The sequence below is a fragment of the Brassica napus genome, chromosome C5 (assembly GCF_020379485.1).
Source record: "Brassica napus cultivar Da-Ae chromosome C5, Da-Ae, whole genome shotgun sequence".
Lineage (NCBI taxonomy): Eukaryota > Viridiplantae > Streptophyta > Magnoliopsida > Brassicales > Brassicaceae > Brassica > Brassica napus.
Window position 1 is genome coordinate 53,116,966 of NC_063448.1, and position 20,268 is coordinate 53,137,233.

The 20,268-nt window shown below is 36.5% G+C and overlaps 7 protein-coding genes and 1 long non-coding RNA gene across 11 annotated transcripts; 2 read left to right on the top strand and 6 right to left on the bottom strand.

Moving 5' to 3' along the window:
- Positions 1–402: 402 nt before the first annotated feature.
- Positions 403–1,166, bottom strand: LOC125587940. Its single transcript, XR_007324336.1, has 3 exons — positions 970–1,166; positions 716–891; positions 403–637 (listed from the first exon to the last, which is right to left on the bottom strand). It is a non-coding gene; the product is annotated as an uncharacterized LOC125587940 (long non-coding RNA).
- On the top strand, positions 458–1,478 carry LOC106397037 (glycine-rich RNA-binding protein 4, mitochondrial). Its single transcript, XM_013837577.3, has 4 exons — positions 458–650; positions 726–794; positions 956–1,062; positions 1,136–1,478. The coding sequence occupies exons 1-4, from the start codon at positions 512–514 to the stop codon at positions 1,253–1,255; spliced, it is 435 nt and encodes a 144-aa protein (XP_013693031.1). The 5' UTR covers positions 458–511; the 3' UTR covers positions 1,256–1,478.
- Positions 1,429–3,608, bottom strand: LOC106397036 (serine carboxypeptidase-like 27). Its single transcript, XM_013837575.3, has 8 exons — positions 3,084–3,608; positions 2,923–3,018; positions 2,660–2,838; positions 2,320–2,580; positions 2,117–2,244; positions 1,948–2,043; positions 1,764–1,869; positions 1,429–1,683 (listed from the first exon to the last, which is right to left on the bottom strand). The coding sequence occupies exons 1-8, from the start codon at positions 3,451–3,453 to the stop codon at positions 1,540–1,542; spliced, it is 1,380 nt and encodes a 459-aa protein (XP_013693029.2). The 5' UTR covers positions 3,454–3,608; the 3' UTR covers positions 1,429–1,539.
- A 530-nt stretch (positions 3,609–4,138) lies between these two features.
- On the bottom strand, positions 4,139–7,846 carry LOC106399708 (polygalacturonase QRT2). The gene is made up of 9 exons (XM_013840161.3): positions 6,680–7,846; positions 6,468–6,602; positions 6,209–6,373; positions 6,101–6,121; positions 5,808–6,015; positions 5,334–5,415; positions 4,847–4,955; positions 4,593–4,709; positions 4,139–4,512 (listed from the first exon to the last, which is right to left on the bottom strand). Exons 1-9 carry the CDS (start codon positions 6,932–6,934, stop codon positions 4,288–4,290), a joined length of 1,317 nt encoding a protein of 438 aa, XP_013695615.1. The 5' UTR covers positions 6,935–7,846; the 3' UTR covers positions 4,139–4,287.
- A 1,161-nt stretch (positions 7,847–9,007) lies between these two features.
- Positions 9,008–11,417, bottom strand: LOC106397345 (rhomboid-like protein 19). Its single transcript, XM_013837937.3, has 8 exons — positions 11,165–11,417; positions 10,944–11,068; positions 10,646–10,706; positions 10,402–10,568; positions 10,142–10,247; positions 9,855–10,057; positions 9,624–9,761; positions 9,008–9,316 (listed from the first exon to the last, which is right to left on the bottom strand). Exons 1-8 carry the CDS (start codon positions 11,174–11,176, stop codon positions 9,214–9,216), a joined length of 915 nt encoding a protein of 304 aa, XP_013693391.1. The 5' UTR covers positions 11,177–11,417; the 3' UTR covers positions 9,008–9,213.
- Positions 11,418–12,600: 1,183 nt separating this feature from the next.
- Positions 12,601–15,149, bottom strand: LOC106402108 (probable ADP-ribosylation factor GTPase-activating protein AGD11). Of its 4 annotated transcripts, none has more exons than XM_013842764.3 (10): positions 14,902–15,130; positions 14,702–14,754; positions 14,542–14,625; positions 14,358–14,442; positions 14,205–14,280; positions 13,961–14,124; positions 13,674–13,884; positions 13,467–13,583; positions 13,277–13,372; positions 12,601–13,050 (listed from the first exon to the last, which is right to left on the bottom strand). In XM_013842764.3, exons 2-10 carry the CDS (start codon positions 14,745–14,747, stop codon positions 12,769–12,771), a joined length of 1,161 nt encoding a protein of 386 aa, XP_013698218.1. In that variant the 5' UTR covers positions 14,748–14,754; positions 14,902–15,130; the 3' UTR covers positions 12,601–12,768. The 4 variants fall into 4 exon arrangements, with proteins under 4 accessions (XP_013698218.1, XP_013698216.1, XP_013698215.1 ...); XM_013842762.3 differs by having other exon boundaries at positions 14,702–14,798; positions 14,902–15,127; XM_013842761.3 differs by having other exon boundaries at positions 14,702–15,149.
- Positions 15,150–16,526: 1,377 nt separating this feature from the next.
- LOC106399347 (reactive oxygen species modulator 1) lies at positions 16,527–17,568 on the top strand. Its single transcript, XM_013839822.3, has 3 exons — positions 16,527–16,737; positions 16,903–16,940; positions 17,357–17,568. Exons 1-3 carry the CDS (start codon positions 16,662–16,664, stop codon positions 17,462–17,464), a joined length of 222 nt encoding a protein of 73 aa, XP_013695276.1. The 5' UTR covers positions 16,527–16,661; the 3' UTR covers positions 17,465–17,568.
- On the bottom strand, positions 17,326–20,169 carry LOC106399783 (O-fucosyltransferase 24). The gene is made up of 6 exons (XM_013840236.3): positions 19,370–20,169; positions 19,131–19,299; positions 18,810–18,899; positions 18,460–18,743; positions 18,126–18,384; positions 17,326–18,037 (listed from the first exon to the last, which is right to left on the bottom strand). The coding sequence occupies exons 1-6, from the start codon at positions 20,050–20,052 to the stop codon at positions 17,804–17,806; spliced, it is 1,719 nt and encodes a 572-aa protein (XP_013695690.1). The 5' UTR covers positions 20,053–20,169; the 3' UTR covers positions 17,326–17,803.
- Between the last annotated feature and the right edge of the window lie 99 nt (positions 20,170–20,268).

Genomic DNA, 20,268 nt, shown 5'->3' on the forward strand with positions numbered 1-20,268 from the left:
GGTAAAAGGCACAACATGTTATGACACATAATATAGATAAAGTATATCACTGCGTTGTGGCTATATGTCGTTATCAAGCTGTAGGTATACTGAAGACATCTTTCTTGATTATAACGTTTCGAAATATAGTTTGGTTAAAATATATAAGAAAAACTAGTTTACGGTGTATACCCAAGATATATATATGTATAAAACTTAGTATCCGATTTTTAGACTAAGTAGATAACAAGATTGAGTATTCTAACTGTACCTAGAAGATAAAATAAAATATGATTCCACTTAAAAAAAAAAATTAAAATATAAATATGAAAATATTTATGTTTCCAATAGTTTTCATATTTTTTAAATTCAGCTTACTATTTTTCTCAAAAAAGAAAGGTAAAAGTTGTCCAAAATTGTCCAAAATACCACAAGTACTATAGTGACAAATAAAATTTTGAAAGTTTTACATTTTTCTAATTTTCCCAAACAAAAACTCATTTTTTAGAAGTTTTTTTTTGTCACTTTGATCATGAGGTATAGTATTGAGATGCTTGTGAGACGAGTTATAGCGATACCTCAACACTCGATTCCTTCTAGCTTCCATGTTCTTCCTCGCTTTTGCTCCTCTTCTTCTTCTGCATCGCCTAGTTCCAAGCTGTTCATCGGAGGTTTGAATAAGTTATATATAGCAGTATGACGATTTACATGATAAAATGACGATTTTGGTACATACCCGCATGCAGGGTTATCGTACTCGGTGGACGAACAATCTCTGAAAGACGCATTCTCTTCCTTCGGAGAGGTGGAAGAGGGTAAGTGTTTTTGGTTTGTTATCTTTAAACTCCTCCAGGTGTTCGACGAAATGCCAAAATGAACATTTGGCTTGGACTTTTGTTGTGTATCCATTGCCTGACAATGAAGAGCTTGAGTTACCACTTAATGTCTTTAATGTGTAACATATATGTGTTTTCAGTTAGGATTGCTTACGACAAGGGAACTGGGAGATCAAGAGGATTCGGTTTTGTTGATTTTGCTGACAAAGACGATGCTCTTTCTGCAAAACACGCCATGGATGGGAAGGTAGAGTAGAAGAATATGATTTGTTTTGCTATCTCTGTGAATAGTGCTCTTAAGTAATAAACCTTTGTTACAGGGATTATTGGGTCGGCCACTGAGGATAGGTTTCGCCCTTGAAAGGGTGCGTGGTGGTCCTGTGGTTGTTCAACGTTTTGGGAAACCCAATAGCGACAGAGAGAAGAAGGTCTTCAAGTGATGTCCGCATGATCTCATAAGATCAACCAAATGACAATAGTATACGCTCATGGTTGGGTCTTTGGTTTAGTTTTGTGGTATCAAAATTGGTAGTGCGAAAAACTTTGACACTTGTATGATTAAAAAGATTTTACACGAGAGAAGAAGAGTAGCTTATGATTTGTGCTAAACAGCTAAGAAATCGTGTCTAAATTTAAGGATTAAAGAAACATTGGATTTATTCATGAAGAGGATGAATAAGAAAGAATAGGTATTTGGGGAATAGATTCCACCCAAGGTATGTTTTCAGGACATTGGCATAGGTTTGTTCTCTAAGAATGATCTGAAAATAATAAAGGCTTGACGAGGACGATGTAGAGGCACTTCATGACCAGCTCCTGTCACTGTCACTAATGTAAGTCCTTTGTACACTTGACTCCATCCACCAACCTACACAATACATTCTCCCTCAAAATCAGTTTCTGCTTTCTGCATAGATATTAACTAGAAGAAGCTCCAGTTTTTCTCACCTTGCCATGATCATACCACGGATACCAGTTTGTGATGGTTGCCAGCTTCAGTGCATCTATAGAGTATCTGGTTGCAGTTATAGGAACCACCGCATCTGTATCTCCACTGCATATTATGTATAGGGAAGATTGATCAAGCAACCTTCAATTGTTGTTAAGAGTAACATCAATGCAAAATGGGTACCTGAAGACCCATATTTTGAGACCTGCAGCAATCAATTCTCTGTATATTGGTAGCATAGAGACAGGAGAATCTGTCCAATAGTTTCCCACAATGTCACTGCAAGAGACCAAAAGTTTCAATCAATATAGACGCACCTTTTGATACAATCAGAAGTAGAACTTTTCTAGACCTGCATGACTTCCAAGGGTAAGATAAGCGAGTGACATTTGCATGTAGAGCCTTCTGAACTTCCACACGGTTAAAGTACACATTCGAATACCTCTCTGTACAGGGATCATAAGCTCTTGACATCCATGGCTGAGTTTATCCAACACAAAGTGTATCATTAGCCCATAAAAAACAAACTAAAAGAACCAATCATATGAAACTTACATAGCGACCCTTTAAGAAGCTCTTGAGCTGTACAGTATTGTTGCAAGGTTTTGTAAAAATGCTGTACGGATCGATGTTTCCTTGCTCTAGTTCAGCACTTCTCAAAGCTTCCATACACTGTAAAGAAGGATGCTGGGAGGATACTGAGTAGCAGGCTGTCTTTAGCTGGTGATAAGTGGAATCAGATATGAGACCATGATTCCACCAATACTCAAATGTTCCTATGTAGTCATGATAGTCATCTGTAACAGCATTTCCCACCTGAATAAGCAAAGACATAATAAAAAAAAAAAATCCCCAAAAAAATTTACAAAGTTCTTGAAATGTTCAAATCTTTTACCATAAAACCTTTGAGGTTTATAGGAGGGTTCTTGAATCCTTTGTTTCTTTCATGGACAAGCTTAGACAGCTGAGGAACAAAATGGCCTGCATAGCTTTCTCCAACAATGTAAAAGTCTCTGTGTTTGTATTGTGGAAACCTCTCAAACCAGTTGACAAGAAACCTATATGAATCTTCAGCTGCAGATGATTCATCAAGACAAAAGACATCAGATGGGTCTGAAAATAAGGTTCTGAGAGACAGCAAAGAGCTCTTGTTGTTACCAGTTCTCTGATCACCGGTTGTGTAAAGATCTGAAGTTGAGTTTGTATATGAGAAACCAACTCCAGCTGGAGACTCCAAGAAAAGCAAGTTCGCCACTGAGATAACAAATCTTGAATTAGAATCTGTGAAAGAGAAGAGCAGTTCATGTACAGATTCTTACATTTGTTCCAAGCATAGAGTTTTGGATGCAGAGTTTTCCCATCAGACCCAACACGAAACGGACCAACTTCTTCAGCAGCACCATAAGCAACAGAGGAACAGCCTGGACCTCCATTGAGCCACAGGACCAAAGGTCGAGACTTCGGGTCACGGGTCGTTGGGGACTCGACCAGCCAGTAGAACAAAGCTCTTCCACGTTGTTCATTCACGGTGACGTAACCTGAGTACTGTCTGAAATCGACGTTACTAGGCTGTCCAGGTAACTGAGTGATCCTGTCTCTCTTTTGTTCTTCTACGTATGTGGAAGAAGAGACAAAACTTGAAGAAGCTGCGAGTAAGAGAGAGAGTAGAAGAAGATGAGAGTAACCCATGAAGTCAGATCTAAGAGATTTAGATCTAGAACTCTTGGATTCCCCTCACGATTTGGAAGACTTTTTCAGAGAGTAAGAGAAGGAGTAGGAGACATTTAATGTTCTCGAAGTCAAACTTACAGCTACTTAACAGATCAGTTCACCACTAGCTAACTGAGAAACTGAAATACTTTGGCAGTTTGACCCTAAAATACTTTGGCAGTTTGACCCTAAAATACTTTTATAGTTTTTTTTTCCTTTTTTAGTAAAAAGGTGTATTTTGGTAAAACAAAATTGCTTTTTCTCCTTTTTGGGTATAAAAATGTATTCTGGTAAAAAAAAATGCTTTGACAGTTTTTATTTTAATTAAGCGTATGGAGCATAACTAATCCGTCAAATGAACAAATATCAACGACTAATCCGATCTCGAATTTTCTAATAAAGTCTAACATATATTTTAGTAGAAGTAAGAATACTATCAGGGTCGACCGTGAAATTTTGGAGGCTGTAAGCGATTTAATAAAGATTTTAATAAGAAAATATATTTTGAAAATTTTGAGGCATATGTTTATGTTATTATTTTGTTCAGAAAATTTAGAGGTTATATGCGAATGTTTTATTCGGCTTGGCCATGACCGGCAATTGATACTATTGCTCTGTTAAATTATTTGATAGTTAGTTACTTGGTTTAGTTTAATTACTAGAATAATCTCAACTCTAATTAACTTTTTATTGAATAACTGATGAGACTTCAAACATGGTCTATATATACACAACTCACGACCAAACTGCAATAATTTAAGAGAAAATGACCAACTTCTATGTGGTTCATAATTGGGTGGGGATCAAAAGTTATCAAGTACAAATAGGAGAAACGTGTCCTTTGGTGTCCAACTTCACGTTGGAGCATGAAGCTGTGGAGACGACATCTTGTTGAGTTTGGTCGACCAGTTTAACGTTTTGCATTGAAATGCCTTGACATGGGATGCTTCTGCTGCACTCAAATTTAACAGCTACGGGTCTTGAGCTCGTCCCTTGTATGTTTTTGTACAACACATTGCTTACTTGCACCGCAGATTTCTACCACATATCTCATATCAGTTTTTATTGCTATTGTTACTATAACTGTGTAGAAAAAGATTTGTTTATTTGGTTCAAACCTGTTGGGGACATGATTCAACACGATCACAATAGTCCTGGTTGATGATTATTGGGTTCGTGACGTTTTTCATTATGATGTCTTGGAATATGATATTTTTTGCCACTCCATGTCCTCCCTGTTCATGAATAGTTGTGATAGTTAATTTCTTCTTAATTAAAACATCATCCTAAGTTTAATTGTTAAATAACAGAAAATATTGACTACCACATTTGAAACATCATCCTATAAATTAATCGAGTGATGGGGATTTACCTGCCAAGTCTTGATTCTCACACCATTAGTGGTTCCTATAAGAGTCGCTTTGTTGACCACCACATTTGAAACATATGCTTCTGAGTTATTTGCTCCCAAACTCCCAATGCTATAAAAAAAAAGTAGTATTGAGAATTGAGATATTACGTAGTCAACAGTTAGCACATGGTTTTAACCTTATATTCTTTGAAATTTGACATATATAGAGACCAAATAAAATGCTTGCGTTAGAGCGCCTAAAATCATTTTTAAAACATTAAATCTAATTTTACTATATATTTTAATAACATGTAGCATCGAATTATTTTGAGCATCTCATTTTTTTTTCTGAATTAAAATCGTTGGTTTCAAGTTGATAAAAATTAGTTGGTAGCTCCCCAACAAAGATGTTGACAAATAGAGTGTGTTGGTATAGATCATGTTTGCTAATTAAAGATAAGATGAAAACGAAAACTTTAGGTGAAAATAAGGAGAGAGATGGTTAGACCTGATTCCATGACCTGGTCCGCATGTGATGCCCGTCGCTCTCACATTCTCCGACCCACTCACTATCGATATACAATCATCACCTTCATCACCAAAAACAAACCCAACACATTTATTTATTATTCAAAAGAAAACAAACAAATATTATATAGCTCACTTGTTTAGAAGAAAAGCAATTTCTTTTGTTTAGAAGAAAAGCTATTATATAGCGAAATGAACCACTCGTCTTCCCCAATCGACGAAAACAAACAAATATTTTTAGAAGAAAAGCAATTCGAGTGTAAAGTTCGATACGAAAATATCTAATTTCCTCATATTGCAAAGTTAATAATAATAATAACTGTAAACAGAAGAAGAGAAGTTCAAAAGTAAACTGTTTTATACGAATAATTTCATTTATCTATTAACTTCTTGAAAATTTTGACAAAACGATACGAAAGTAGGGAGTAACATAACATCTAAAAAGAATTATTACCAGTACGGATGATAGAATCTTGAATGAGGATATTGCGAGTTCCAGTAACGTGAATCCCATCAGTGTTAGGACTATTACCCGGGGAGGTGACCATAAGATTCAAAGCCTTTACGTTTTCGCAATCCTGAAACGTCATATGCATTTGCTGTGCGTTTTCCAACCTAATGTTACTTACCATCAAGTTCTTGCACTCCACAAACGTAACCGCCTGCCACATTAGTTTATTTAATCACATTAATTCATTATTTAATATTTATAAGTAGCAATAAGGTAAGGGCGTTTGAGGTTCTCACCGTTGGAGCACCCAGGCATGGCTGTTTAACAAAAAGAAAATGGTATTCAATATCAGTTTCTAGATTTTAAAGTCCTTTATGAGACAATGATCCGAATTAAGAACTTACAAGATTAGGATTGATCTTGCAAGAATTTGGCCACCATTTATTTCCATTACCGTCGATGCGTCCACCGCCTTCAACACGAAGGTTATTTACAGCTTCAAAAACAATCCAGAGCCTACGTTCCTCGTAGGCTGATGGATCTTTCCATGCCTCAATCTTTCCGTAAATCTAATTCGCATTCACAAGAAGTTATAAATAAGATGATGAAACGTTATACATAAAACAATAACTAAGCCTAAACTTGCATTGGCTTATATCTTACCTTAAAAACAATCAATGATGATTTGCATGGACCGGAGAATTTGACCGACTTAAGAGTGTAAGCTCTATTTTTCGGAACCACGACGTAAACTGTCCCGGTTGATGAACAAGCTGCGTTCCAAGCTTTCGTGAATGCCTACAATATATTTCATTTTAAAATTGGATATAAAATTTTAATTGATTGTATTTTCCATACAAAAACATTACGGTTACCTGAGAATCGTCGTTTCCGTTGGCTTTAGCACCGAAAGATTTGACGTTAAAAGCTCGAGGAGAGGATGCAGGAGCATATCCATGGCGATTTTTCATGTGGTTGTTACGTGTACTGTGACCATGTAGATGATTGGTTTCAAGATACAAATCGGGAGACGTGGACTGATCATATCTAGGATCAAATGGGTAGCTGCTGGAACAGAAATGAAGAGACGCTGAGAGAATTGTTAATAAGATTATGGTCTTTTGATACATTATTTTGGGTAAATTCTCTCAAAGTTAGATTAAGGTTGGGTTTGACGTAGAAGAGGAAAGAAATGAGTGATGTGTCATAGAGAATGCAAAAGTGCCTATATTTATAGAGATGAAAGAGGGAGACAAAGAAGTATAAAGTTGAAAGAGATTTAGAAAAAATTAAATATGTTCGTTATAATTCCTCACTTTCATTACTCAAAATCGTTTCCTAAAAAATGTACAGTGACGTTTACTTTAGTTTGATTAATATACACTAATTAAAGACACTTTGACAGAAAATTGAATTAAGATAAATGAACTATAAACATTACTATTTTGCTATAACATTCCTAACGTAAAATTTATAAGCAATAAAATCATTTGCGTTTTCAGGATAATAAATAAGGAAATTCAAAGTTGGTCTTTTCAGAACAAGTTATCAAATAGAAATTGTATTTCTGACGTCATGTTGTACGCTCACATACATCTCGCAGCAATTCTTTTGGACTGAGTTCACCATTCTCTTGATTGGATCGTTTTAGGGCATTGGATTAAAGTCTAAAGGTAAGGTTTTGAAAATCTTGGTTTGTTTTTTCTTTTGACTAAGATGGTTTTTTTACCTTAAAATCTTGGTTTGTTTTTTCACTTACAAAAATTCGAGATATTTTTTACAAGAACATGCCCTAGGTTTTTGTTTGGATTTTAAGTTAATCATGTTCTAAAAGCACTATATTGAGTTATTTTTAATTATTAGCTGAACTTTTGTTAATATGACTATATTTACTAATGCAGTATTCGAAATAGGCATAGGTGAATTGCATGACTTGGTCTCATATTAATTACACTCTTACTTTATAATTGGTTTAAATTAAACCCGTAAATTTCTTATGTGATGGGAAAAGATTGGGTAACAATTTGAAAATTTTGGTCATATCCCAAAATTCATGGGTAAGAGACATGAATGTAAGAGAGCTTCATATAAACATGTTTATTTTAAAAAGAACTGAAAATGGAAGAGCAAATCTCGGCCTAAACAGAGAAGGTAAGTATTGACTTTGGGTTTGAGTTAGGTTATCTGCAAATAACTGAAATATAAAGTCTCTCAAGTAGAAGCAGTTTTGTTGGTTAAAGCTTTAACTTCAACTTTGTTAGTTATTTCTTCAATCCAACCCGTTAACCTTTTCATACTTCGGTCTCAGATCATTTGAAGTCGAATATACGTAGCCAATTAGAAAACAATTCAACTCTTATAGTATGAGTGTTTCCCTTCAATATTGGTGTATTGTGGTCAAAGTACGTCTTTGTGTTTTCGGTAAGAAACCAAATTCACGTTTACTTCTTTTTCGGTGGTATCTCTACTGTGGAAAGGTAATGTCCCTAAACTAGAAGGATTCCAACTACGTAAAACTATACACTGCAGAGAAATATTGTTTCGAAAAATATTACAATCGTATCACGTCCCTGTTTGATGACCAAAAATGTATACGATTTAAATAGAAAAAATAAAGTAACATGTTGTTTTGGTACGTAGTACGAGTCAAGGTACAGTGATAATAGTAGGCAGAGCTAACAGAAAAGAGAGAAGATGGATAATTGGTAAACTATGTCAAAGGTTAAGTTAGAGTGGGTTTAGATTGTTTGCATTGGATTAGGATTTTGCGTGTGTGGCATTATATTTTTACTCTCTACTCTCTGTGTTGTGTTAGGTGATAATATTAAGCCAAACCAGAAATAATCCTAACGGAGGTGTATTCTTAAGAGTATTAAAAATATTCCATTTCCTCTTCTGTTTCAGCTCCGAGAGTATATTTGTCAAAGGATTAACATTCTTTACTTTAGCTCTTTAGAATCTTTGTGATATATTGCAATCACATTAGTACATTACAAAGAATAAACTGCTCTTCTTCTTAACTAGCTTCCTGACGTGGTTGTTCTGTTCCATACAACAAAGATTGAACTATTGCCTGACGTGGTTAACTTGTCAAGGCTGACGTCATTTCCAATTTCGTTTTGTTTTTTTCTCTCTCATTGAGAACTTCCCACGGAAACCAAATACATACGGTTATGGCGTAACAAACATAAAAAAACTGGAGGTAGTGAAACATGTATACATTTATATTCGCTCGTCCAATGAAATTTGTTTCTAACTGGTTAAGGAAATGCACTAATTTTTCTTTAACTGTCATAAGAATTTACGGAGAAGCTGATCGGTTCTGTCTGTATAAAGTCAATTTCATAAAAAAAAAAAAAAAACAAGAACCCACACAACTTCTTCAAGAAAACTAGTTGCAGTCTCCCACTTAAACGCTATCCAAAGCATCACTCTGCAACTCATCTTTGTTTTTTGGAGGAACCAACCTTTCCGTTGCAAGTCTCTCCTCTAGAGCTCTTGCTCCTCTTTCTCTGCAACAACATGATTTTTCTTGAAAGGTCAAAAGAAGGGTCGGTTTGGATTTTGATAAAAATGATGATGACATGCCCGTACTATTTATTCTCTTAGAGTTGAATGAATAGGATCATTCATTACCTCGGTTCGCATCAACCAAATCCTAGATTATGTTTCAACAATGTCTAGTCAAGAAAACGGTTTATACTAATGTTTGAAGAGGTGATCTGCATTAGTCCCTTTAGCTCTGGGGATTTGCATCCAAACTACCATTGGAGTAGCGGATGAAAGAGATTAAAAGAAAGTATAACATAAGTATATTACCTCCTCCTGGAAGCTTCAGCAGAGTCAGAGCCGGGTAATGGAGCACCGCTGGTAGTATAACCATGGTCTTCGCTGGTGGCATTTGATCGTCCACAAAGCATCCGATGGAATATTGAGGCTATAGGTTCAATCACCGGTCTGCATTTTATTGGGAAAAAGCAAAAATTACAAACAGCAAGTAAAGTATTACTCTGTGGTCCAACTCGAAAAGAAGAGAAACATTCCTTTCACCTGAGAAATTCAGGAAAGAAAGTGGAGAAGGCAAAGTCATCACTCGGATCACCTCTGAGCTTAGTCTCTGGCCTCCTCTGCAAGTATCTGAGGTATAACCAGCCCATATATGTACCAAATATCAAAGTGGGAAGGTATGCTGCTGAATTTAGTGTGAAGAAGCTTGAGGCAACTGACAAAACTAGCATAATCGAGGGCAACCACTGCATACATATAAGCCGCAGTTAGAGTAACGAAAATGTCAAAGATTTTAGCATTTCTTACTAGAAAGCTAGAAAGATGATTACCTTTGCTTTTATCTTTACGAGCAATACCTCCTGGTCAGGTATTATCTGCTTAATCCCGACAAGAAGGCCTGCCAAGACACCATGAAAACCAGCAAAGGGCATATATCTACACAGGAGAAACCAGACAACAGGGTATAAAACTACAGCTCGAAGGATTAAGACTTAATTTTTCATAACGAAGACATCCCTTCATATCTAAGCGAGAGGGTAAAATAAACAAGCAAAAACTTGATCTGTATAACAGGTGGTGGAGTACTCACAGGTAGATTTCGAGCCTGGTAATGTAGTACAAAGCAATGGCTGTGACGAAAACACAGAGATAGGTAAGGAAGTTCACGACGAAGATGAACTTAAGGAACTCCTTGGAACCCCAGACAGGCTCCAAAAACTTTCCCATAAAGAGGAGAGAAACGGTGCTGAAGACAACCTGCAACATTTGCAAGCAGTGATCACTCAAGCAAAATGTGGATTAGATAGGAACAAGTTGAAGCAGAGACACAATACCCCATATACAGAGAGTTCGAAATAGCCGCTTGTAATCAGATTCCAGCCAAAAGGAATAGTCCTACAAATGAAAGAGAGTGTAACAAGTCATCAACTGCCATCATCAATAAGTCTGATTACACTATGCAAAGAGCATCAAAGATCATTTCACGGTGGAAATTTGAAGAATTCGATCATCAAACCCGCATCCTAGGTTGTTAATACAATTTCTCATCTGATTTGACCTAATCGGAACCTCAAGCAATCAGTTTCACCGCAGGCAAGATCAAAGTTCCAGTGAGTAAAGGGGGAGGAGTACCTCGCGGGAATGAGAGCGAGGTACGTGACGGTGGCGGGGACGAAGTGAACCAATGCGTGCCCCACCACGAGCACAAGAGCGAGTCCTTTGCAGAGCTTGGTGAAATTGGTGAACATGCTCGCTCCCTACAATGTTAAAACAAAGGTAGATCAGAGACGACGATTCCAAAACAAAGGAAGAAATCAAAAGGATGTCGATCAGATCTCGTAGATCTTCCGTACCGGAGAACTCATCTCGCCGGAGTGTCAGAGAGAGATCTGAGATCTTGACGACGGATCTCGTCGACGCAACAGCTGAACCTTGAACCGGAGATTGTTATTTAATTATACTAAACGTGTTACCAGACTTGGTGACCTGACCCAAATCTCAATTAATAAATAAAGAACACAGTAATTATTTTCAACATCAAAGATTAGCATCTTCTTATGTATGGTAAAATTCATGTTTATATGTTTTTACGCACATTAAGAAAACATAATAAATTTTATTAACAAATATATTAGTTTTTGTATTTTACCAATATTTCATAATTTTAAATTAATTGTATTTTTTTCTTGTCGGATTCCATCTGCTGAGATTAAGTAGTAGTCGAGTCTTCAGACGCTCTGGCCGCCTGGATCTGATCTACATGAGAAAAAAAAATACTGTTATTTCTTGCTTTTTTTAGCGAGAGAATCCGCTTGCAAATTTCTAATCCCAGATATACGAGAAATACTAAAATCCGAGAAACCGTCTTTTAGAAGATGGAAAGATACTAGTTCTCGAAAGGAAAGGCCGACCAGTCAACAGGGTTGTCTCTCTACACTTGTATAATACTAGTATTAAAAAGTACAATTAATTTTTTGAAATTAAAAAATCACCATTATTAAAATTGCATAAAACTTAAAATAGAAAAAGACAAAAATAGCACTAAATCAAGTTTATGTTCCCAAACTAGCACTCAAGGTCAAAAGTCACAAAATAGCACTTAATGTTTTATCAAAAGTCACAAACTTAGGGTTTGGAGTTAAAGGGTGGGGTTTAGGATTTAGGGTTTAGGGTTTAGAATTTAGGGTTTAGGGTTTAGGGTTTAGGGTTTAGGGTTTAGAGTTTAGGGTTTAGGGTTTAGGGTTTAGAGTTTAGAATTTAGGGTTTAGGGTTTAGAGTTTAGAGTTGAGAAATGAGGTTTTGGGGATAAGATTTCAAATTTTGAAAAATAAAAAAATTAAAATTTTCAAAGGATAAACTTAGAAATGTGTTATTTTGGTCATTTTAGTTTTTGAGTGCTATTTTTGTGATATAAACTTAGAAATGTGCTATTTTGGAGATTTGCCCAACTTAAAACATGCATTTTTTTGAAACAAAAATTTATTTTAAAATATTTATCTTTTAGAAAATTAAGAAATTTGTAAGTGATTGTTCCAGTTAATTCATGCTAATTTATTATTTAACCATCTTGCTATATATTAATCTAGTGCTTGGGTTATTATTGTATTCATGTTTGCTTCATCAGTTGCAACATGCAACTTGTATGGTTATCATATATTCATATCCTCAAAGGCAAAAGCAAATCGACCAAGATTGCTTCCTTTATGGTTCTGGTTAAGAAATTTTTTAAACAACAGAGACCTTAAGAAATAAATATACTGAAACATACATTATATATATTGAAGGAAAATCGGATTGAAACTCTTGATTGTTTTTCATAATATTTGGAATTTTGGTTCTGAAGAAACATCAATCAAGTTATGGCTTTTTTTACATAGGGTTTGAGGTGGATCAAGAAGAAAGTAGCATCTCTAATAAAAGAACAACATAAAAGAGGGAGACAAAAGAGTGTTATCAATCATTGAGTGAGAGGAAGACATTCAAGTTGTATCTCAAGAACACCTCTCTCCACCTTTTGAAGCCTGAGTGATATATCTTGTTTCACTTTCCCTTCTTCTTGTGAGATTATGCCATCACTCACCAATGTGTTCTCTTTGCTCGCCACCCAACTCCCCAGCTGCATCGGCTCTTTTATGCTCGATGTCTCGTAAGCTTTTGCTGCACTCACCAACGGTTGTATGTCTATCTCTGCCTCCCCCATGAAATCATCTGTCGTGAACGTATCCTTGTCGTACACTAGCTGCAAAAAGTTACACTTTACGATCTTGGTATAACTCGGAGTACTAGTGTTTATTAACCTAGTTGTCTAGCAGTTAAACAACAATCAGTTAAGAGTACTAAAATTATCAAGAGTTTGTTTTAACTCTTAAGTTCATGAGCTGAGTACAGAGCTCTCTGTTTTCAGTTTTAAGAGATTTCACATCTTTTCAATATTTTTTAAAAACTATAAAGACACAAACACTTACCACTTTGAGAGGAGGCATCTGCTCTGGTATGGAAAGCATCAAGGTCTCATTCCACACAGGATTCAAGTTGTTCTTTATCACTCTTGTTTTCACCGACTTCAACAACGTAAAGATACAGACCACAATTAGTTTCCCCATGAGTAGTCTAGTTCTAAATCACAGAAGTGTAGAGAGCTTGAAGAGAGTTTACTTGTTGGCCAAGAGAAAGGATAACATAAGGATCGCTGGTCATCACATCTCGAACCGCAAGATTTGTTCCTTTAACCACATTAACCCTAATCAATCCGACAAACTCAACCATACCTGCCTATAAAACACATCCACAACAACTAACATTAGCAACATTTATTACCTAAACATGTATGCATGCATGCATGCATGTCTACTGATTATTTACCATAGAATTGCTCTTCTTGGGGCATTTGTGATCAGATTCTCTTCTTCCCCAGCTATTCCTAAATGCTTGACCAATACGGTTTTTTGCAGACCGGTGGCTAGCACTAGCAGAACATAAAGACGGTAGTGAATTATTTATTATGGTAGGCTGCTCATAAGTGCACAAAGCACCATCTTGTGGATCCATAAACTGGTGCAGCTCATATTTCTTCCTGTAGATTCAAGATACAAACAGTGAGATGAATGTGCATACATGACGTTATAACAATTCCAAGTAAAATATGTCACCTGATGAAATCACTGCGTTCCTCATTATTAGAATCTGCTTTTGGTTTCTTTAACTGGTCCATGTTGCAAGCTTCGAATCTCTGGTTCACTGCATTGTTTCCACCGTACCCTACAAGCATATCAACTTGCTCATCTGTCCACTCATCTAGATTAATTGAAAAAACCTGTGATTAACGGCCAAATTAATTAAAAGGCTATAAACATAAAAAGCAGAGAGAAGCCAGATTGTGATGAGGAAGAGTACCTTTGATATATGAACTCCAAGACTTCTGTGTACACCAGAACACTTTATGCAGATAAATACACCAAGACTTAAAGATCTACCCAACACCAAGTGAAATGATTCAGTCTATCAATAAAGAAATGTACAAGAACACACATATGCTAATCAACTTACACCCATTTAGGTTCGGGAGATCCACAGTCAGCACAATACTTATTACCAGGTTGCTTCAACAACTTCTCCAACCGATCTCGAGGATCTGAAAATACCAAACAGGAGGACATGAGATTGTCTCCAACTAACACTAGCATAATCTGAAGAATGGTTGCAGGAGATCATCTCCATCATTAGCTATTACCAGAAGTTGATGTCTGAAAATCCTTTTGAAGAGTCCCTCTTGGTGTCTCTGAACATAAAAGGTCATATAAACAAGCATGCGACCCTGAAAGACAAAGCCAACATTTAAAAGGTTTTCGTAGGAAAGCCTTGGAGGAGATTAAAATGATTGTGTTGGATACCTGAAGAAACTTCAAGAGGATTGACATTTGCTTGGCCGAGAGACATTTCTAAACTAGAGCCGAGACAACGAGAACACGATAAATGTTCAGAAAAAAACTGGGACATTCAAACAGCTTTTGTTCAAAAGATTTTTCCCCCAAAAAAATCAAGACATCCCCTGAAGAGTCATTGCATTTTCAGACAACATAAATTTGATTACCTGAATTTTATTTAATTCAAGAATCAGTTTGTTTTGTAGTAGAAGAGGGAGAACAACAGGTTGTGTTTGGTATAACTACCCGAGGAGGGGAAACGTCTAACCGAAGAAAGAAACAACAAAATTACGAAATAATTTGGAGAAATTGCATCATCCTGCAGACAATAGATGGAGAAACCTATGATTAGGTGTGTGTGTTTTTTTTTTGTTTTATTTGTCGGCCAGAGATGAGATGAGAGGATATAAAAGAAACAACACCCAATGAGATGAGATTTTCTTTCAATTTTATTTTGTGAAAATATCGTAATTGACACGTCATAAAACAATTATGATTTGCAAAACAACCTCACAGATCTCTTTATTTAGAAGCACATCGTGACAAAACCATATACAAACACAAAACCAGTCTGCATATAGACCTAACTTAATGCACAAGCATTATTTTCTGGTCAGAAGAATATATGACAAAAAGTTGTTCTTGGTGTTTTCCATTTTTTGGTACAAATATTATTAAATTATCCAACTTTCTCAAATTTTTTAATCAGGCATGATGTCTTTTGATTTGCTCATAGCAGTAGTTGACCCATCTTTTGATTATTATTATTATAACGCTCATCTACCTTGATTTTTTGTATTTTTGTGTTCGAGGAAGTCTCTCATAGCTTTTGACCCTCATTTTTCATGGCCCAGCTTAGGTGTTTTGACAATACTGAACACATAAAAAACCTCATAGATTATACCCAAACACATTACTATTTTAAGATTAATTGAAGTTTTAGACAAGAAGATCTCTTTCATCAACAACGTTTCACAATTGGTGACACCAAATCCAATTTCCAGAGCAAGGTAAACAATACTACTAGCACAATATATACTTACATCTTCCCCCCCCCCATCCATAACCTATTCTGGATCCTGAGGAATTTCCAGTAATGGTTACGCATATGATCGTCAGGTCTCACACATTCCCACTTTCCATTACAGAATATCGCATGCACATCACCAGCATACTTGATCTCCGGCATACATGTGCATAATTCTCCAAATAAAGCATCATGAATAAAACGCTCAACAGAAGAAAAAAAATGTTTTCATATTTTCTTTTTTTTTAAAACAAATTTTGCATATTTCCAAAACAAAAATGTCATTACCTATATGTTTTCATATTTTCATAAAGACTTACTTTCCATTTTCAACGCAATGCAGTTGATTGGCATGATATGAGTCCAGCATCTTGAAGATAAACAATTTGGCTACTAGTTGATTTGGATTAGACGAACCGATCAATAAACTGCATTCAATAAACTGCATTTTTCTCTATATACAAATCATCTAGTTATACCAAATTATATAAAAATATATGTTAAAATTTTAAATCAATGAATCGAACCAACCAAATTTACATGAATTAAGACAAATTTTAGTCAAATTCGTTAGAAAAATTATATTCAAGCTATTTGTTATCTGAATATAATTGAACCAATAACTAAATTTGATTATTCTACTTTTCCTAACCAAACTGCCCGAACCAAAAAAATTCAAGTGAACCGAACTCGGAAACTTACGGTTAAGATTGGTTTTGTAAGAAGTCGGTAACTCTGTTGACCTTGTCCCGAAAGGCAAAATCCATTATTCTCCAAGTAAAAAAAAAAAAAGAAACTTAAAAAGCGGCGAGAGGGCAACCTCAAAATTATTTCCCGACAGACACACATCGACAGTAAGTAACTGTCCCAAAACCTCCCAGAGAAACAAGTGTTCCAAAGATGGCGAGAGAAACGAATTGTTTGACCAGAATCACTGCCGGAGTTGCCATCGGCGGCGCACTTGGCGGTGCTGTAGGTAATCTTTCTCTCCCTTTCATTTTCCTTTTTTTCAACTCCGGGGAAAAAACCCTAAATCCCTATTTTTATTAGTTCATCGAATGATTGAACTAACCTCGACGAATACATCGATAGATAGACTTGTACTTTTTTGTTGACAAAATCTTATGTGTGTGTTTCTCAGGTGCTGTCTATGGAACTTACGAGGCGATTAGATTCAGGGTAAACTGAAATATTTTTCTAAAACATTCTGATGAGAGAAACTGGAAAGAATACTGAGGGATTAAGCATAGGATTGTTTGGTTCTTCTTGGTGAATACATACACACTCACTCATGGATATGGTTGTCTTATGTCTCTGTCTTCACTTTTGAGCATTAACTAATTGACTTATGCATCTATGTCACCACCATGTTAGAGAACTTTTATTTTGGTCTAACGCTTTAGTTATGATTGTTTTGCTCTTGTTGTGTTATTTGTGAGCTTGTGAGGATGATGAATTCTAAGTCTTAGCGCTTTATGTCTAGACTAGAACTGCTCTTGTTGTGAAAAATCTCAATCAAAATTAACCGTTTGGGGGATTGTATTATATCACTGCTTGATGATCATTTGTTCCTTCTTTTTTTTTTTTTTTTGGAGGTGCCTGGGCTTATGAAGATAAGGTACATAGGGCAAACAACACTCGGCAGCGCAGCAATTTTCGGGCTTTTCCTAGGTGCAGGCAGTTTGTTACACTGTGGAAAATAAGCTTTTTAAGTTTGGTGTCTTGCAAAGTGTCCTGGTGAAAGATTTGTTTCTCTTCTGTAAGACTTTTAGCTTTATGAATTAATAAGCATTTTTAAAATGAATCATCTCGTGTGTTTCTTCCTCTATGTGGATCAGTTCATTCTTGCTTCTTATTATGTTTACCTAACATAATCTTGTTAATGAAAAAGTAGGATCTTAGTTTCAAAAGAAAGCATAGAAACTGGAGTAAAAGATGTCAAAAAAAAAAAAAAACTGGAGTAAAAAGGGTACATTATAAAGATAATAATAATAATTATTTTTGTCTTAGATCCGTATGTGCAACAACAAAAAATAGAAGTTTTAAACAGTGGGAGTGGTTTGATTATTGCACATACACTCAGGAACAGGATACTTTGTAACATCTCTTCCAGCTTTGCTAACCCTTATTTCCGGCTGTCCTAGAGATTGTCTGTGTAGTTTTTTCATCATCTTCTCGAACTCTGTCTCAGTCATTGTTTTGTTCAAAAAGTATGGGAGCATTTGCCTTTTGTTTGGTGTTATAAGCTTCTTGTGTCCTTCGTAAGCTCTGTGACCCTGTGAAGGATTAGTTCAACACCTTAGCCTTAAGAATGTGTAAACACAAAGCATTAAATTGACCTTAGAAGAGTGTGTGTGTGTGTACCTGAATCGCGCGGCCCATGTTTCCTCCATGAGATGCCATGAACACATCACTCTCCTTGCAGACTATATAGTCTATCGCTGCCATTATGGAAGCTCGTTTCGCGAAAGGTTTGAGTTCAAGGGGAAATGCTATATCGTATTTGTTGTAAAGATGTGGGAATTCACTTGTTAACGGTCTCAGAGCTTCCTTTCCGCCCAGAGGTTCCCCTCCAGCCCAGTAGATCCTAGCGTCTCTCGGTGCTCCAAGTGCTCTAAGCAGCCTGAAACACACACAAAAGTACAGTTTGAAAACCCGTATCTCCCATGTAAAACAGTGAGCAAGCTCATTCACTCACCTTGTTACTTCCTTGGCATTTAATGGACATAGACCTGCTAGTTTCCTCTCGTTAGGCGTCATGCTAGATTTGGCTGTTAAGAGCTCAGGCCGCTTAATCCCTTCTAGTCTTGCAATCTCGTCATACTTTGAGCTCAAACCAGTAAGGCAGCCTGTTCTCACCCACACGTCTTTCTCCAACCGAAGATGAAGCGCAATGTAAGGACCTTTGCTCCTCATCCTCTCTGCTAGCTTCTTCCCCAACTCCATCACCCTTGGCGAGAACTTCAGTGCTTCAAACGCTGCCTAAAACACACACATTTTGTTAACCGAGGAGAAGAAAAAGAAACCAAACACTTTTTGCTTACGTACCTTACAACGAAGCTTCTGGAGATCAGAGGGTAAGTCTTTAGACAATCTTGAATCCAATCTCCTTAAAAGCAGAACTCCATCCCTGTTAAACTGCATGAAACAACAAAGAATCTGATAAGCGACCGAAGTCAACCGATTAATCAGTGGGTCCCAGCGATGCCGACATTTGTAAATCCCTTGTTGGTCAGCGGGAATCAAACTGTGGGTTCACCGTATTGGGATTATCCCTCAAGTGTCACTAGTCCAACCCCCCGTTGGTTTAAACCAAATAGGTAACCATAGAAGAGAGTTACTCAAAGGATGATGATGTTTGAGACTTACTCGTTTTAGATAGTGTGAACGGATCCATTGAGGAGAAGCATTGAAAGGCATACCACCATCTTCTGTTGGTCTAGTCATTATTTTATTTGCCGGCAGCAAAGAGACTATCTTCACATCATCTGCTAAAACACTCTTGAATCTCTCTAAATCAAATATATCTGAAAATTCACTGCCAAAAAAAAAAAAACATTCAGAACATTCTTATGATCCATCTATGTTCAACTTGTTAGAGTTCTTACCTCTCGTCACCCCAAATTAGATTGACTTGCAATACTGGGACGACAAGAACAGCACCTAGGATCCTGGCAATCACAACTGCGTCCACAATCTGATTCTTCTGCTGGTTCATCCCACCGGAGACAACCACCATCAGATACTTTCTCCTCTCTCTAACAATCCTCTTGCTCTCTCTCCTGTACGCAGAGCTGAAGTCCAGGCACGGCTTGTATCCTAATCCATCAGGCTGCTTCCAAAACTCATTCTCATCACCCAAAACATGTTTAGAGGTGATGATCAGCTTTGAATCACCACCAAAGGTCTCATTCTTCTCCACAACAGCCACTGGTGGTTTTGGAATCATATCTAAAGATCGATCATCTGCATTCGGAATCTCAGCATGAGTACTGTTTGATCGGGTATACGCAATTGAATCGGAGCTCTGAAGTTGACTTTCTTGATGTGGACCGGAAGGAGAAAGACAAGGACCAAGTCGTGATACAATTCCTAAAACAGAAAGCGAGAGGAGACAGAACGCCCAGAGCTTTGGGTTTCTGAGGAGAAGAAACAAGAACTTGGTCGTGTTCTTCTTTGAAGATTTATTGTGTGTAAGAGACGAGGAAGAAACTGACTTTATGATCTGAGCTGGGACTGATATGTAGCTAACTTTGTTCTTATAACTATTTTTCTTCTTCCATGTTCCCATCGCAACACGATTCCTTTGCAAAGATGAGGAGATTAGTTACGGCGGGAACAGAGAAGGATGAATGTCTTTGTCGGGTACAACCTCTTCTTACATAACAGATTCGCTTACATGAAGATTCTCCTCTTATTTTTAAATGCGTGGTGGTATAGTTCAATAATGGAAGTTAGTTGGAAAAAAATAAATTTAATCCATCAGATAAATTAGAAGTTAATACTA